The sequence below is a fragment of the Musca vetustissima genome, unplaced genomic scaffold (assembly GCF_032173495.1).
Source record: "Musca vetustissima isolate MV318-11 ecotype Yass unplaced genomic scaffold, APGP_CSIRO_Mvet_v1 utg8104, whole genome shotgun sequence".
NCBI lineage: Eukaryota > Metazoa > Arthropoda > Insecta > Diptera > Muscidae > Musca > Musca vetustissima.
In genome coordinates, this window is record NW_026877481.1 from 162027 (window position 1) to 181238 (window position 19212).

Consider the following 19212-nt stretch of genomic DNA (forward strand, 5'->3'; position numbering starts at 1 on the left):
TATTATAAAGAAACAAAGGGGGCTTTAATAAAAATCTAACAAAAAAATAAAACCATTATTTTTATTTTTAATCAAAGAATTGGTAGTAAAATATATATTTGTTTTCTTGCAGCCAGAGATGACCAGAGTGTGCGTTTTATGTGTGTGTGTCTGTCTTGTGTAATTAGAAAATATCTAAACTCTACACCCCTAATCCAGGATGTTATGCGAACCGTGTCCATTGGATGGTTGGCAGCCAGGGGTTAAACCGGCTGTCTTAGAACGGAGCCTTTCTGAGACCAGGCCAAATCAGATTGTAAACAAGTGCCTTGCCACAGTATGGGCAAGCTGTGGTCGACCTTCGCTAAAGCCCCTATTAAAATATAGATTACAAATCTACCATTTATTTTCTTTGGCGGAAATGTAATCGTAAGAACCAGATGAAATCAAATTTAGAAAAATCAAAAAAACAAATTATTTTCTCCGAAATGCATTTTGAAAAACCCCTCAAATTTAAATCGCTGAAACGGAAATATCGACAGGCATGTTTTATACTTGGAAAAATCGAACAAAATAAGAAAACGGGTAAACTAACAAGACAAGATATCAGCAGTGAATGGGAGTTTAAAAAAATCATTGAAGAATATGAAAATTATATTCAGAATAAACGATTTCCCAAACGAGACAATGAAAAAGCTAAAGAATCAACTCCCGAACTCTCTTTGTGTTTGGTAAACAAAAATTTTACCCAAACTCCAATGGTCAACAAACTATGGCCTGAAATTGAACATCAACTATCGAATATGGTAATCAATTATATTTCAACACAAGATCACAAAATCAAACACCCATTACCCTGCTATGATTCATCAGAACACTTTCAAGGCTACCATTTAATTAAATGTAAAGACTTTTTTTCTAAACAATTACTACAGAAATTTCTCCATGAAATAAGTAACTCTTGGATGGATCTGCAATTGCAACTTGTTCCCATTCGTGATATTCCAAAACGACCATGTGCACGAATTTCTTTACCAAACACCTACACACTTAGCAACGAACAACTTTTACATTATCTACAACTACATAATCCCACAATTCCAATCACGGATTGGCAAGTGAATAATGTTGAAAATCTTAAAAATACCAAAGAAAATTGTTATTTTTTACTAATCAATGATGCTAGCGTTGCAGCATTACAACGGATTGATAATAAACTTAATTTTGGTATAAATACTATTAACATTAAAATAATTACTAACTAAAATATGTGTGTGTGTTTGTTTTCTTTAATAAATACTTAAATGTTAAATTTTTAATTTATTTTTTGGGATTAGAGATTTAATACATTTATAGCGTCCATCACTTGATGGGTAACGCAATTAGCTGGTTGTTAGTGAGGTAGTTTATAAATTGTGTTTACATCAACCAGGTTCTGAATCCATTTACGGAGTATGTTGAGTATAGAAAATAAAATTGGAATTAGCGAATATTTGAGGTTATAATTATATGAGGGCTATGCATAATTAATAACCAACATATGTCAATTTCGAACCCAATATTTTTGTTTTGTGCCTCAATTCGTTAATTTAGGAGGTATGAAATGCTGGCCGATATATTTCATTATCGTCAGGTTTGAGTTCTTTTATCACAATTTCCGATGGCTAAATCGGCTTAGAATTACATAATTTGTAGGCTAAAACTGACTATTCCGAGTAACGATAACCCGGAACGGAACTAATATTTTAATATAAGAAGGGATTTATATGGGAACTACCCCTAAAAGGCGGTGAATATTGATAATTTTTTGTAGAAAGATTTGTTACCATATGCGACTACAAAATACCAAATTACAGCGAATTCGTGGACCGATATTTATAATTTGAAGTGGAGACATTTGGTATGCAATAAGAACCCATTGTACCAAATTTCATCAAATTCGGTTTAAAAACGCGCTTAGAACCCTCCAAAATACCCGTATATAGTGGCAACCGGAAAAATGGACCTACATTTATAATTTATTGTGAAGATTTTTGCTACCCAATAACAACTCATAATACTAAATTACAGCGTATTCAGACGAAAAATGTGGATAAAACCCCCCAAAAACTGAAAATTGGGAGGTACCGTTATATGGGGGCTACCAGAAAATGTGTACCTATATTTATAATTTTTTGTGGAGATATTTGGTACCCAATAAAAAACCAATGTACCCAATTTCAGCGAATGTTTGGGCGGTACCTTTATATGGGAGCTATGCCAAAATGTGGACCGATATAACCCATCATAGAACTTGACCTGCCTGCCAAAATCTACAAAAATACAAAGACAAAATATTTGCAATTTTTCTCTTTAAAAATTTAAAATTTTTTTATGCGAACACAACAATTAACCGCTTTTTTCATACGGCGAATTCAAAATACAACAGTGTACAATTCGCCAAAATAAACTTGACAGCTGCAAACAGCTGATTTCAATTGATGGCCTTATACATATTTACATATCTGTCATATTTGTTGTTTTCTTTATTAGACCAGTCAAATACGTATATATTTATTTCTTTTTTAATACAATAACATACAGTTTTTTTGCACACATCAAATATTTACAAATAATTAAATCAATACAACAACAAATAAATCAATATCAACAATTTAGAATAAAAATCGTAAATAGGAACATTTTATAAACATCACATAGGAAGACGACAATTATGTTATGGCTTCAAGTAGTAGTGACGAAAGTTCCAAAGCACCAGAAAACTTTCAAGTATCCAGCACATCCAATGATGAAGATGACGAGATTTTAGAGTTGAATGGCAAATTCCTGAAAAAGAATCGACTAAAGGTTACACGCAAAACTGCTGGTGGCAATGGTCATGGTGATGTCAGTTTAGATGCAGCTCCATCGCTGAAATGTTTCCTTTGTCTAACACAACAACATCGATTTCACTGCCGTGATTGTGTGAAGTCTGGGTACATAACGCGTAAGGGACAACCGCATGGGGAATGGTGAGTAATTGTTTAAATTAAGGGATTTCCGACAATATTTATATGAAAATTATTAGATAGTTAAGATAAGGTGGTGAGACGGGACGGAACGGGAAGACACGATTTTACACCATTTCACATGGAGTTTGGGAAAATAAATTAAATATTCCCGAATTGTGTATAAATAGAGCAGTAGATTTTGTTTTTATAATCGATTAGTAGTATATATAGCCCCCAAATAAAGAAAATAAATGACGTCCAAATAGTTACTTCATAATCAGATTATCTCGGGATTCCCCTATTATAACTGAAGATGCATGATGTATACAAAGCATACAATAGTGTATGCAAAAGGTTCAAACTTTGTAGTTGAAATTATTTACGATTTCCCTTGTACAATGTGGGTTTTATGTTGTCCAATAAGTCGGGACAATAAGTGAGTCCGATTTGGCTTGTTTTGGTTTAGAGACACCACTGACTTTGAAATAGGGAAGAAATCTGGATGGAAAGGAGGATGATAGAATCTCACTCAAATTGCTAGGCATCACAAGGGCGGCATAAGAGAAAGTATTAAATTCCCGGCAGAAGGCAGGCTACATAATAAAAAAATGAAATTAAAAGAAACTTATATTAGCGTTGTCCAATTTTCCCAAAGGAAAAAATCTTAAATCCCTGGACGAAGCGTTTAAAAAAATAGGAAAAATAAACAGGTAGGCCCTAAGGCGTGGATTTTTTTAATAGCCTTTTGGTAGGCCCTAAGGCGTGGATTTTTTAAACAATTTTGTTATCCTTTTGGTAGGCCCAAAGGCGTGGATTTTTAAAAACATTTTTTTATCCTTTTGGTAGGCCCTAAGGCGTGGATTTTTTAAACAATTTTGTTATCCTTTTGGTAGGCCCAAAGGCGTGGATTTTTTAACCAATTTGTTATCCTTTTGGTAGGCCCTAAGGCGTGGATTTTTAAACAATTTTTTTTATCCTTTTGGTAGGCCCTAAGGCGTAGGTTTTTAAACAATTTTTTTTTATCCTTTTGGTAGGCCCTAAGGCGTGGATTTTTAAACATTTTTTTTATCCTTTTGGTATTCCCTAAGGCGTGGATTTTTAAACAATTTTTTTTTATCCTTTTGGTAGGCCCTAAGGCGTGGATTTTTAAACAATTTTTTTTATCCTTTTGGTAGGCCCTAAGGCGTGGATTTTTAAACAATTTTTTTTTATCCTTTTGGTAGGCCCTAAGGCGTGGATTTTTAAACAATTTTTATAGCCTTTTCGTAGGTCCTAAGGCTCGGGTCGTTTCTGGTCGCAAAGCCCACCGTTCTCTTTATTTTCGCTTCCACCTTGATGTTATGCTAGAAATTTAGCCTTTCAGGACCTTGAACCTTTTAAATTACCCATTTTGGTTACTCTTCAAACATTTTAAAGCATTGGGTTTCTTCTTTGGTCGTACTAATGTTTCCGAGGATATTACAACATAGATACAAAATATTTACCTATTATCCATTTATTTTTTCCATATCTTTTACATTTAGTTTATCTGAAAAACAACAACAATTTCTTAAGGTCAAAGCAAAACTGAACGAATTTGGTCAACAATATGAAAAGCTAATAAAAGAAAAGCGAACAAGTGAAAATATACGTTTTGAAATTAAAAGGCATCAAGAGCAAGTCCAACTGTTGCAACATCTAATAGCTAATAAAAAATCCACATTGCTTGCCCTGCAAGAGAAACGTAATGAATTATCTAAAGCTAATTCCGATAAAAAGAAAACATTGCCAAAATATCCAATAAAAGTTAAAGAACTCGAAGATTATGTACTGGATCGTATAGAGAAGATAGATAGTTTGCGGGAACGTCACAATACACTGTTGGATACACTAAAAGATGTTACACGACGTGGTATACGACAATTGGTTGAGTATATATTTCCCATATCGGAAATTGTGCTCAAAGATGAGAAGACAACAGTTACGGCGGGAGGACAACAGCAACAACAACAACATCAGCAGCTGCAAAATAAAACACCAAACTCCCCCACGGAAGATGCAGAAACGATAGCCGCATTGGCAGATGCCAAAAATACTTCGTACATACGTGGTAAATGGGTGATCCACAGCAGTGGCATTAGTGAAATGCAATATCGTATTGTGGCTCCGTCTTTGCCAGCGAATGGGGATTATTCGGCCTATCTGGATTGGTTAAAGGATAACAAAGATGATGTACCAAAGACAACGGCAAATGAAATTGCACCCAGTCGGGTTAGTGCTTTTCGCATTGTGGGCGCATTGACATACACGGCTCAGTTGACACAATTGATTTGTTACTATTTGAATGTGCGTCTGCCATACAAGGTGGCATATGGGTGAGTTAGGATCTCATTACACAGTAACTGAAAATAATTTATTAAATTAATTTTATTTTTTTCAGTGATTTTTGTCGAAAACTCAATGAAGAACAATTCCTACGTAAAGTATCCCGTCTCAACTCGAACATTATGTATCTGGCATATACGCAGCAGGTTAAATTACGTTCCCTTAACGAAAATCATACATTGGAAAATTTGCTAATATTATTGGATCCGGAAAAAAGTGATTTAGGCCGTCATGGGTTTCAAGAGGTCGGTAATGCACCGCTTATGAAATCAGTTGACTCGTTACTATTGCTGATAGAGACCGCCACGGAATCTGAATCGGAAGGTAGGTGTTTGAAGTTCAAAAAAGGAATTACATCAACAAATAGAATTACATGTAGAAATTAATGGGATTTGAAAAGAAAAAAAAACTAATTTTCTATTTCGTTCTTTCTTTCTCAGATGAAAACTCATTCCGTTTGGATTGGGAAGATGTACCTAATTTGCCCACACAACATGATATTATTAATACCAATTTAATAACACCAGCCTCGGGCCAACAACACCAACAACAATCCACCATTGCCGAGGGTCTTATGACATCGGCAGCCAATCGTATAACTTCTATATTTCGTTGGATGAAGTAGATTTTTTTTAGAAGAAACAACTTTTTTAGCTTTTCGTTAAGCTTTTTAGTTTTGAGTTGTATTCTCTATACTTGCAAATAATTAGAAAAAAAAGATTTTTATTTTTTGTTTAAATGGACTGTGATGCATTTTTGTTTTTGTGTGCGGCTTATAAAAAAACAACAAAAACAAAAAGTGGTATATAAATAAAATGAAACGCAATCATTCATAATTATATCGTATTTTTTTTTATTTTTGTAATTTATTTTGTTTATATTTAATAAAAGTAAATAAAACAATTCCACATTTAGCTTGACTGTTGTTGTATAAATACGAAAAAACAGTCCTTTAAAACAGAACAAAACTCAACATCGTAGTAATATAAAAATATAAATATTATGTACTATATAATTTTGTAAAATAAATTGCTCCAATTTAGTTTTAATTTTAACTGCTCTTATATGTGTATTCAAATTTCCTAAATTGTTTTGCTATTACACCACACACATACGGGCATACATATATGATCTAATAAACAATTATCATAAAGGTTAAGAACCATTTACACACAGAAGGCATAAACAATTGAGTTCTTTAATTCCTGTAAATATATATAAAACCAATAATAATAAAAATAAAAGCAAATTTTAACATATTTTACAGAATAAACAAAAACGAACCTAAACATAAATTGTAAATGTATTGAAAACCTCACCTCCATTTTCCTCCCTCTCGTAGTAGCTGTAGTAGCCGGTTATTTACACTCACCTGCAAAAAATTCACCTTAACCTGCAAAATTGTTGTTGATTTAAAGAAACCCACAAAAAATATTTTATTTGTTTTTAAGACGAATATAGTGTGAAACAATTTTTTTATTTATAGAAATAAAATCCTTACCAAAATTATAAAATAGCCGAATGTTACAAATTACATCACCCATTTCTTTGGAGAACAATGATTAATTATAAAAAGTCATATAAAAGAATTTCTAATTTTTAATTAAAATAAAGAAATAATATTTTCTAAAATTGTTTTCTTATTTATTTCTGGAAAGGAAGGTAAAACACATGTTTTCAGTAATTTTTCTGCAGAAAACAGTTTCTCTCAGTACGTCACTGAGGACACATTTTTTTCTATAGAATGAAGTCCTCACATTCACCCTGAGGATTGATTAGAAATAACATTTTGCTATGTTAACCTTGACATATATGTAATGAAATTGACAATAGAGATCTTCTGGATTTAAAAAATCCGGTACAATTATCAACAGTGACTGAATTTTTTGTAGAAAGATTAATTTTTGGAATGGAAAAAAAATCCGCGAGGATTAAATATTTTCTCTCTCAATGAAGTCATAGTTATTTCCTATAGAAGAAATTTCTTCGATTTTTTCAATGGGGTCTATTAAATTCAATTTACGAAGACAGCGTGGGTTCATTTGTTTGTATAATTTTGATTTCTGATTTCATTCTATAGAAAACATGCTCAGCAATGTCTCTAGGAACAAAAAATTTGAACTATTTTTTTACGGAATAAATGTCTTCAGTAGAAAAAAAAAATCCTCAACATTTATTTTTTATAAGGTATATTTTTTTCTATGGAAACAATTTCCTCAATGAGGTTTTTGTGGGCTGAAGATAAAACTTCACAATGAAGACAAAATTAGTACAATTTATTTATTTTTTATTTTATTAATTTATTCATATTGTAATACAAAGCCTTCATGGCCAAACATAATATATTACATTGCAAAACATACCCTGAATTTTAATACTAAAATCTTAATTCTTATTGAATTGAATTGGCTCCCAGCCTTTATTTACATTATAGGTGTTACTAAAATAAATATATATAAGCCCCACAATTCCCAAAGCATCAATTACTTCATTTTTTTTTATAACAATTTATTTATTAGAACAACAGAATTCATGTGACTTGATAAGTACACAAAGCGAAAAGCATTATTTGAGTGAGAAAATATGCGTAAATCAACTATAACTATAACAATAAATTTGAATATGAATTGTTTCCCTAAATTATATTAGCTTTAGTACAATTTAGTACAAATAAGTAAAATTTCTATAGCTATCTATATCATACAACAGCCTTATTGGTTCACCCAAATCCAAATTTAGTACGTATTTCCAAAACTTTCTACATATCCCAATCCTACACCCCAAACGTGATCCTAATTCCACATTTCAGGATTCTAGCTATATCAGTTCATTCAAAATGCAAATAGTTACATTTAGTACAAATCAATACGAATTACCATTAACCAATCCTACACCCCAACAGTGATCCTAATTCAAAATTTCAGGATTTTAGCTCTATCGGTTCACCCAAAATTCAAATAGTACCATTTAGTAAAAATCAGTACAAATTTCCAAAACTGACTATAACATACAACCAATAGTATTTTTCCCCAATTTCAGTGTTCCAACTCTAAAATTTAAAGGGTACCAAAGTTAGCGCCATTTAGTACTTTTTCGTAAACATTTTCAAAACTACCTACATATCCCAATGCTACACTCCGACGGTATTGTTAATTTTAAATTTCTGTATTCCGGCTCCATCCGTTCCTCTAAATTAAAATTTAGTACGGTTTAGTACTTTTCGTATACAAGTACTAAACACACTTTCAAAACCTCCTCCGTATATCCCTACCCTACCAGATACGAATCTGTCTCTCCAGGCTTTCGTTCACGTCGTCGAGAGTAACAGAATTGGAGGCAAAAGAGATGTCCAAGGTATTAGCTAGGGTCGTCAACATTTGTGGGGGTTCATTGAAGTCTGACCTTGTAGAGTTCGAGACTGAGGATGCCAAGGCAGCATCAGTCGAAACATTGCATACCATGTTGTTTTTGTTTTTAGAAGTGTCCCCCTACTGGTTATTAAAATTCGGTCTCTTACCATGGCAAGGACTTGACAACTAAGCCTGAATAAACTTGTATCAACAAGGCTCCCTTTTAATACAGTCGGTACCCTGACTGCAAACCATAGATCGCTGATGGTCACGAGGTCGCATGACACCCCAGCGTTAGGGGGTCACTTTAAGAGGTAGTGACCCAGACCTTTGAGATGGTTATTTGAGGGCGCCATTCTCGCCTCGTCAGCTCAAGGATCATAGGCACTCGGTCATTTCCTCCGATCTCTATCATAAATTTATGGTGATTTCAACAGACATACAATTACTCAGATTGAGAATATATAACCGGTCTACAACAAATATTTCGATGTCACTTATTGTGAAGCGTATAGCTATTTCAGTGAGTACAGATTTGTTTTCTATAAAAAAATAAACAGCAAAAAAAGGGTCTACTCAACATATACTTGACGACCATATAAATCCTTCCTGATAAAATGAAAACAATAACAACAAAACTTGTACTTAATATTTAATATATTTTTGTTTGTTTATTTTTGTTTTTTAGAAAAAATTATAAATTACGTTTACGTTTTCTTAAATAAACAACATACAGTTTTTTTAAGTTTCTTCTTCTTTTTTCTAATTTTGAGATGAGAATTACTTAATATGTGAAAATCGATAGACTGACGACACAAAAACGATTATAACAAAATATGAGAAAAAAACATACTTTACACTGGTGAATTAAAAAAAAAAACATGGTCACATAATAACAATCGATGTGAACAATGTATTATTTCTTTATGTGTTGGTGGTGGTGTGATTGACGACGACTTCCGGATGAGGAGGACGAAGAGGATGATGCTGATCTTATATTACGTTCGTATTTAAGTGATGATTCATTTGTAGATGACGACGACGATGCTGATGTTGGTGTGCTTGTGGTGGTGTTGGTAAGTGAGGGTAATAGGAATGGATTCTGTGCTAAAAATCCAGGTGGTAGGGAGGAGGACAAGGATGAGGCTTGCAATAGTGATGATTTTATATTTACACCAAGTAATGGATTATTGTTGTTGTTGTTATTGTTCATACTGGATGGCGGTTGAGGTGTTAGAAATAAAGGCAGTGTTGATAAATTACTAAAATTCAAATTATCCTTGCATAACGGTAGTGGTGTGGTAGTTGTTGTTGTCCTTGAACCTGCTGCCGTCGACAATGATGATGCTGCAACTGTTGGAAATGCAATCCCACTTGCAGCTGCTGATGATGTAACGATGCCTGGCAGTGAGGGTATTTTATTACCGGTGGTGTTTGTTGTTGTTATCGTTGAGGTATTACCACACAATGAGGATAATACTAAGGCCGCTGCAACAGTTTGTTCGTGAGTGTAAAATGCCGTAGATGTTGTCACACTGGTACTGCTCGTTGACATAGGTAATGTTGGTGGTGGTGTACCAATGAAATTCAGTGGATTGGGCGACGACGACGATGGTGTGTGATTCCTCAACGGTGTTTTGGGTCATTGATGTGGCATATTCTGTGGCATTGGTGAAGAAGATGTTGATGGTCGTGATTGTTGTTGTTGATTTGCTGCTGCTGCCGCGGATGCTGATAGTAATGGCTGCAGTTGTAGATGCTACAAAATGAGAATAGGAGAATTAGTTTTGATATTTAAGGAACTGAAATATTTTTTCTAGAGACAAGCGAAGACAATGAACAATGATATTTTTGTTAGTGAGATTTGACAGGAAATCTTAATATATAAAAGAGCTTAGTGATAAGTAAGTGAGTGACTGACAGATCATCGTCCAGACGAAACGACTGAAGCTAGAAATTTTGTGTGTGGGCTGTTGTTGATGTGTAGGAACTAGAAGAAAGGTACGAATAGTACTAAAATGTACTAAATAGGGTATCCTTTGTATTAGAGAATCGGGGAGAGCTGGAATGTGGGTAGAAGCTGGAAATTTTGTGTGTGGGTTGTTGTTGATGTGTAGGAACTAGAACTAAAGAAGTACTAAAATGTACTAAATATGGTACACTTTGTATTTGGCAAACGAGATGAGCTAGAAAGTGGTATGGAATACAGGTTGAGAAGTGGTGCTGAGATATAAAAATTGTTTTCGAAGTTCGTACTTATGTGTATGAAAGGTACTAAATTGGGAACAATCTGCATTTAGTTGAAATGGAATCGTGAAAATAGGAATTAGGATTGCTATAGGTGTATAGAATTTAGATAGCTTTAAAAATCGTAGTAATCTGTAAGAAAAGAACTAAATTGTACTAATTTTAGTACAATTTAGATTTTGAGTGAACGGATAGATGAGATGGAATCCTGAAAATAAGATTCCGTATTACTATTGGAGTATATGATTTAGGTAGCTTTAGAAATTTTGTGTGTGGTACAAAATTTAGATTACTGTTGTTGAAAATGGTTTACTGTTGGAGTGTAAAATTGAGATATGGAAGTATAGTACTGATGTGTACTAAATGGAACTATATTTGGTACAACTTATTATGTATGAAGGGAGCGATGTACTTCATAATTTCGGAATTAAAATTACTGTTAGAGTACAAGATCCCGAAATTTCTGTTAGAGTGTAGAATTGAGGAATTTTTGGAAAATCATATCAACATTAATAATTTTTGTACGGATATAATTCGGTTGAAAAAAACTCCCCTAAATACCAAATAATGGGGGGTGGGAACCCTGAAACTTGGGTCAATATTTTTAATGCGGATGAGAAACCATAATACCAAATTACAGTCAATTTGGTTGAAGACCGTGTCGGAAATCGTCAAAAACTCGAATATTTGGCGGTACCGTTATTTGGAGGCCACAACAAAACATGGGCCCACATATACCATTTGCAATACCAAACATCCTAGGAGTACTAGCAATGCCTGTACAATATTTTAGAGCTCTATCTTAAATCTTGGGATCCCTTTCGTGATTTCTACAGACGGACATGAGTTAATCGACATAGAATTTTATTCTGATCAAGAATATATATATATATATAGTTTGTGGTGTCTCTGATAAAAATTTCGACGTTGGCGGGTACAAAAATTTTCAGTTTTCAGCTGGTGAGAAAAAAGGTGTCTATACAAATGGAATTTAGTAACGAATTTTTCCATCGAAAAAAAATATGAAAACAAAAGACAAATCTTACCTCTCCAAAATCCCTTATTGCATTGACCATTTTATTATAACCATCTATACCTGATAGATTTAATGCTCCCGCTGTTATAGCGGCAGCACTAGCTGCTTGTTGCTGCTGCTGTTGTTGTAGTTGTTTCTTTTTATTATTGTAAGTCTTTTCGGAACCACCAATTTGATTGGAATTCGGTGTAGCACTACGGCTATTAGTCTTCTGTTTTTTATTGACATTATTAGTACTTTTGGCTGGATAATAACCAACTATCTCAATTTCGGAATCAGCTCCGCTACTTTCGCGACGTGAACTGATATTTGTATTGGTCATTGTGTATGATGACAAGGCGGCGGCATTGGCCGCAGCTGCCTGTTGCATTATTTCGCTAGGACATGTATAATTGTCGAGATCAATGACATGTGTATTACTGGAATGTTTCAAGGGTTGTGATAAAGCGGCCACCGTTGCACTGAATATGGATGATGTGCCGGAGGCGGCTGCTGCTTGCTGTGACGATGATGCAGCTGCTGCTGCCGCCGCAGCAATAGATGTCGGTGATATTATGTGATTAATGCTGTGATCGGATTTCTTTTTGGGTGAAGTTAAATCTAGACCTGCCGGCATATATTTTGTATTTGTGGATTGTTTATTCTGATGTTGTTGCTGTTCTCCATTCAATTTGGCAGATTTCGCTGCCTTGGGTTGTTTACTGCTTGGATTTGTGTCAGTGTTTTTACGTTTCAGACTCGACGATGTGTTGCTACTACTGGCTACAGAATCTGTATCCGAGTTGGCATTGGAACGTGGGTTTGTTTCGGGCGGAGGGTTTGCTAGAGTTGATGCGGCCGGGTTAAATGTCACTCCTGGTACAACAGCTGCTGCTGTGTTCGAGACAGATGGTAGCGATGTTTTGGATTTTTCCTTTTCCTTAGCTTTTTTCACAGCATTCTTTCGTTTCTCGATTTCCTTTTGAAGCTCTTCATAACGCATCCAACCTTTGGGCCAAATTTCAACAACCTTTTTGCTCATATAGGTGGTAATGAAATCTTCGAGTGTCTCTTTCTTTTTTCCCAGGACAGGATATGATGTCCAACGTACTTGGTAAACCTCGTACAATAGATTTCTAAGGGAGACATTTTTTAAAATATTCAGCTCAACATCATAAACGAAAAATATTCCTACCTTAAATTAGGATTCCAAGGGAATTTCTTCTTTGGCATTTTGGGAGGCTGCTCAGAATTTACACTTGCCGCCCTGTAAAAGAAACAATGTTTTTTTTTTGTAACACCATCAATCATCAATCCCTCAATTTTCAACTTACTGCAATTCAGCATATCTTCTTAATTCAGCATCATAACTAGCTATAACCGCAGGCATTGTTTCGGTCACAGCCTTTTGCAATTTGTTAAAGGCCCGTTTTGTTTTAAGCTTCTCTTCCTTTTCCCGTAATTGTCTGGCTTTACGTAAAAAGAAATATTTCGGTTGCATTAGTTGATATTCCAGATGGGCATAGACCATGCTGCGATCGCCTTTATCAATACACAGTAAGGCATCATCAATTCTGGAAATAAAATACCAAAAAAATAACCATAATTCATAGATATTTGCCTCCCAATGTCTCACTTCAAAAAGCATTCCGACAGACGATCATCAAATTGAAATTTCTTGCCCAATAGATTTTTTGTTTTAAGTTCATCTCGAAAGCTCACAACACTTGCCAGTACCTCTGGCTCTATATCGGGCAATTTGGTATCCGAAGACCTTAATTCTGTAATTATTTTTAGGTTAGTATAAGGAAAATACGACATATTTTAATGTGTGAATTACTTTCATTTCCTGGATTCTCTTCATTACTAGATGCCGACTTCTTATCTAATTGAGTTTTGGGAGCACTTTGATTGGAATCGCTGTTATCGGAATCCCCATCCTCCTCATCATCAGAGTCATCACTAGATTCCTCATCATCATCGTCGCCTGACGATGATTTGCCCTTAACTTTGCCATTGCCCGATTTAACATCATTGACTGTTTGTGATTTCAAGTAATTATCTCTCTGGGCCTTGAGCATATCTTTCACGGTTGTGGTTTTCTCCAGTTTTTTAGCAATTCTTTCCTTTTCCGAATCGGAGGCTAAATCATCAGTCATCACCGGCTTTGGAGAATTCGAAGATGAACCCGATGATACACCACTGGTAATATTTTTAATTTTCCTCTTCTTCTGATTATTTCCATTTTCCAATGGTGCACTGGACGCCTTTTTCTTACCCGTACTACTCAAGGAGACTTTCGGTTTTTTATCGACGACAGGTGCAGATGAACTGGACTTGGATTTGGCTGTTTCAACCGAAGCATCTTCGGCCGAATCTTCCTCTTCATCGTCCTCATCATCATCCGAATCGTCATCCTCATCTTCCTCATCATCGTCGTCGTCATCATCCGATGAAGATGAATCCTCCGACGATGATGATATGACAGGTTTCTTTGGACGATTTGGCATTTTAATAATTTCATCGGTTTTGGTGGTCGTCGATTCGGTATGAAGTTTTTTAAACTCCAATGCACCGCAGTTGATATAGAAACCCCCTTCTATTGTTTCCACTTCGTCGGGTACCATCTCATCGTACTGTATGTAATATTCGGTATATTTTTTTAAATTTTCCAAAAAAAGGACGTATAAAATTTTGTACATACCGCTTCTGTATTGTCAATAAACGAGTCTGACTCGTCATATCCCATGCCAATGTCGATGTCATCTCTTTTATTTTTGCCTCGTCCACTGACATAGGCATTACCATATTTTCTCTCTAACTCCTTGGCAATGCGTGCCACATCATCATCATTATCCTCAAAAGGATCCGAGAAACCATTTGTCTTTTGTTTAAGTTTTTTCAGCTTTTTCTACAAACAAAAAAGTATTATAAAATAAATTGTAGTTCAATAATCGAATTTGGGCCACAAGTGTCTTTGGACTAAATGTTTGATATAGAAATGTCTGTATGACTGGCTTGCTGGCGAGAACTACAACTTATTAAGCCAGTAACGGATTACTTTCTAATCTAAGTCAAGTAAATTTCTTTACTATAAAATCGTTTGAAAAAGAGGTACCTTCCTCATTTATGTGAATAGAAAATACCAAACGACATGTTAATCATTATTGAATAGGATATACAGTTAAAATCCTTGGTCGAAACCAAACAAACTAAGAGGAATATCCTCCCTATATTAGCATTATATCTAACCATATCAGTAACATGCAGCAATTCTGATGTAGTATAATGAGTATCTATTTTCATCATCCATTGAAATAGTGAGCTGATATGTGCCACGAGTTCCCCCATAAAAACTATAAAAAAATGGGTTGAGTCGTCGGGTTAGTTGCCCAAACTCGGAAAACCCCTCTTACTATGAAATAGCAACGAAAATGAAAACCAAACCCCCCAATGTTGATGTACAGAACAGGCACAGTTTTCGCCTTGGCGTATGTACTCAAGAAGTACAAAGCCGATATTATTGCCTTACTGTAAATGCGATGGAAAGGGACTTACGCCATGTATTATAGCTACCATGTAACGAGACGTGAATTTGGCGGCGGATTTATGGTTAATAGGAGAATAAAAGACCTCGTCTCCAGATTCACTCCAGTAGATGTGCGAATTGTTATAATCCGTTGTTCTACATAGTCTCATTTCCGCCCATGCTCCGACGGAAGACAAAGATAAGCAGACCAATGACATATTTTACAAACGCCTAGAAACAGAATATGACCGCTGCCCTGTCAATTACATTAAAATTCTGCTAGGAGATTTTAATGCAAAAATCGGAAGAGAAAATATTTTTGGTCCCACCATAGGAAAATTCAGCCTCCGTGAAGCAACATCCGAGAAAGGCTTGATATCGATTCAATTCGCGGCAGCAAAAAACAAGGTACTTAACAGCACCAGATTCAAGCATCTCGATATACACAAGGTCACCTGGATTTCTCCTGATCAAGCATGGTTTTAGACGTTCGATCGATACGAGGGGCGAATATCGATTCGGACCATTACCTTGTGGCGGCCAAGGTTCGCACCCGTCTTAATGTAGCAGCAAAGGTGTGATCTAATGTAACACGGAAACTCGACGTCGGAAAGCTACAAATACAACCAAACTACCACGACAGAGGGGTCTACAATCCGAAACGACCCGAGTCTTACTCGGCCAACGTCTGTCACCTCAGCCCGTTGTGTAAAAGCAAGTGGGCTGCTACAACAACAACCGAAATGTCGAAAGCACTTTTTGTCCCGATAATAGTATAGAAGCACCCACGAAAAACACATCGACACATTCCATCTATTCGTCGACTATTAAGCCGCATTCGACAGCCCTATCCGTTCAGAGGTGTATAAAGCCATGTCTGCGTTTGGCATTCCTGCAAAATTAATACGGCTATGCAGGATAACTTTAACTGGCACAATATCAGCAGTTAAAGTCGGAAATGACCTCGCGGAGCTCTTTAATACCGAACGAGGATTTAGACAAGGTGACAGTTTGTCGTGTGACCTTTTTAACATCCTGCTGGAAAAGGTCATACGTGAGGCAAAGGTGGGCAGAAATTACACTCTGTACACTAAAAAACACATGTTACTCGACTACGCCGATGACATCGACATAATGGGTCGAACACTGAGAGCGGTAACAGCCACCTTTGAACAAATTGAGAAGGAGTCTGCCAAAGTGGGTCTGGCAGTAAACTGCGAGAAGACCAAGCTGATGATATCAACGCGCAAGACGTCCAGTGGACTCGGACCAACTGTGGAAATTGAGAACTACAGCTTCGAGGTAGTCAAATATTTGTATATACCTTGGTACCGCCATAAATTCGGAGATGGATAGTGATGACCAACACTATGGTCTGAGTAAACCCCAGCTCTAAACGCATATAAAAGCGAGCCAAGTAATGGTGCGCGCAGAAGGGGAGAGCCACGAATCCGGCGAAAAAATAAAGAAGACAACATCTCGGAAAATGGTCATTAAAATTGGATGAGATGCGCACAAGACCGACACGCTTGGAAATCTTTTTTAAGCTCGGCTTAATGAACAACCGTTCTGTAACAAACCAGCTAAGTAAGTTATATGGGGGCTACGTGAAAAAGTGGTAATTTTTACTGAATACATTTGGTACCCAAAAAGAACCCAATGTACTTAATTTCAGCAAATTCTGTGGGAAAGCGTGATTAGGAACACCAAAATACAGTAGACCACGGATATAAGAACATCCAAAAAAATCGAGAAATTGGTTCTTATAAGCGGGTTTTTCTTATATGAATGTATTTTATATAGTAAACTGTTTTCTTATATGGGTGAAACGTTTTCTTATATACGATGTTCTTATACCCGTGGTCTATTGTATCGAAAATTGGGCGGGACCCTTATATGGGGGCTATGCCTAAACATGGACCGCAGACAAAAGACGATTCTCTGTAAAATTTTGGCGATATATTTCAATTCCTTAAGAAGATAGCGTGATTACAACCGAAAGACGGACGGACATGGCCCTGATTTATATGAGTTACAATGGGAATGACAAAATTAATATACCCTCCATACTATGGAGGATATTAAAATGCACTCGGGATAGCGAAACGTTCAAAATGCGAAAACCCTTAAAGTGCCGACTACTGGTGCACGTACCCTACATTGCATACTGTACTAAAATTTCCCGCGAAATGCCGCACACGTGTAAAGACAATCAGTTTTTAAATACGATTTTAAACATTCATTTAGGCTACTAAAACATTGCTTAATTAAGTTTATTAAAAACAAAAAAAATTGCTTAATTTGGTTTTTAATCATTATTTCCTTTTTTTTCGAAAGTAATCAATGTGACCATAACCCACTTTAGAAATATGTTTTTTATTTTGTTAAAAACAACAAGAAATGGATTAAGATGACATACCTAAAAAAGTGAACACGCATCCCTACAAACAAATGCTACACTGAATTATTTCCTGATTCTAATTCGATTTGCTGTCTTCCCAAAAAGTACTGCAGGACACAATATAATTTTCCTTATTTTTTTTCAAGCGGGAAATCTTTTTTTTTAATTTTGGAAAAAAATAGAAGTACACCCATAACCACATTAATCTGTTAAAACATGTTACTTCACGCACAACAACTCACCTTTTCCACATGAACCAATTTGGAATAATCAAACTCGGGATATTGATTACAATCGGTTTGAAAAAGTTCAACATTCAAACGTAATGTTTTACAGCCATTTTTACTGGTCGCCGATGATGATGCTGCAGCTGTTGATGAGGCTTTATCGGCTGGAGCTAAGAAATCTGCACCAAATCTTGACGAACCGGCCGCCAGTAATGATGAAGATACCGTACTGCTAATAGTTGTCAATGTAACACGTTTTGCTTCGGACATTGTTGTTGTTTTTGCATGCAAAACTATTCTTGTTCACCTATACAGACAACATACACACATACACACATGAATATGTCAAAACATAAACACTGTTTTCGTTCGTTTCCACATTAACTACTGCTGCTGATGGGTGGACGAAAATAAAAAAAATCTTTAGAGTGGCACATTAATTAATTTGTAGAAACAAATAAATTCGTGGTAAAATTGTGACCCGCCGCCACCGGCCAAAAATGCTAAGAAGTTCAAGTTTTCTATGGGTAATTAACAATTGTGTGTTACTCTTCGCTATTTGGAGCAGAGAACAAAGTCTTGCGTAAAGAAGCAAATCGGCGCCAAAGCCGCGAAATTTTATTACACTTCTCGATAAAAGCACACCTATGTCATAGACTTGACACTTTTCTGCGGGATTCTAAGCTTTATCGTAGTTGCAAAATTGCACACATTGTGGGCAGTGACCCGGTAATTTAATGGATTGGAAGTGTGTTTACCGATCCGCACAAGTATAGTTATGTGTGCACATGAAAAATGCTAACAAATGATAATAAATTCTTTAATTTTGATCTCCAATCTGTCTAACGCGATTGCAAACCAAATCTAAACAATTTCGGCGGCTAACACATATAGAAAACGCATCTACTCGGCGACGCACCATTCATTCACGTTCAGCTGACTTCGTTCTCTGTGTGGTAAGGGGGGACGACGATGGACAACCTTTTTGTTTTTCTTTTTTATCTCTTTTAACTCTTTTTTCGAGATGCTTGTTAGCTTCGCTCCATATTTTGTATTCCACCTTTTCTTTTATTCAATTCTTCATTCTTTATCATAAATGCTGCTGTTGTA

General features: G+C 35.6%; 3 protein-coding genes across 3 annotated transcripts; 1 reads left to right on the plus strand and 2 right to left on the minus strand.

The window, feature by feature from the left end:
• Positions 1 to 2688: 2688 nt before the first annotated feature.
• On the plus strand, positions 2689 to 5970 carry LOC133322081 (beclin 1-associated autophagy-related key regulator). Its single transcript, XM_061531147.1, has 4 exons — positions 2689 to 2990; positions 4493 to 5323; positions 5389 to 5657; positions 5774 to 5970. Exons 1-4 carry the CDS (start codon positions 2698 to 2700, stop codon positions 5956 to 5958), a joined length of 1578 nt encoding a protein of 525 aa, XP_061387131.1. The 5' UTR covers positions 2689 to 2697; the 3' UTR covers positions 5959 to 5970.
• A 3629-nt stretch (positions 5971 to 9599) lies between these two features.
• LOC133322072 (nuclear pore complex protein DDB_G0274915-like) lies at positions 9600 to 10238 on the minus strand. Its single transcript, XM_061531138.1, has one exon. It carries the CDS (start codon positions 10236 to 10238, stop codon positions 9600 to 9602), a length of 639 nt encoding a protein of 212 aa, XP_061387122.1.
• An 87-nt stretch (positions 10239 to 10325) lies between these two features.
• On the minus strand, positions 10326 to 18374 carry LOC133322073 (yemanuclein). Its single transcript, XM_061531139.1, has 8 exons — positions 18118 to 18374; positions 14650 to 14856; positions 13786 to 14581; positions 13582 to 13726; positions 13283 to 13519; positions 13141 to 13212; positions 11977 to 13081; positions 10326 to 10442 (listed from the first exon to the last, which is right to left on the minus strand). The coding sequence occupies exons 1-8, from the start codon at positions 18370 to 18372 to the stop codon at positions 10326 to 10328; spliced, it is 2934 nt and encodes a 977-aa protein (XP_061387123.1). The 5' UTR covers positions 18373 to 18374.
• Between the last annotated feature and the right edge of the window lie 838 nt (positions 18375 to 19212).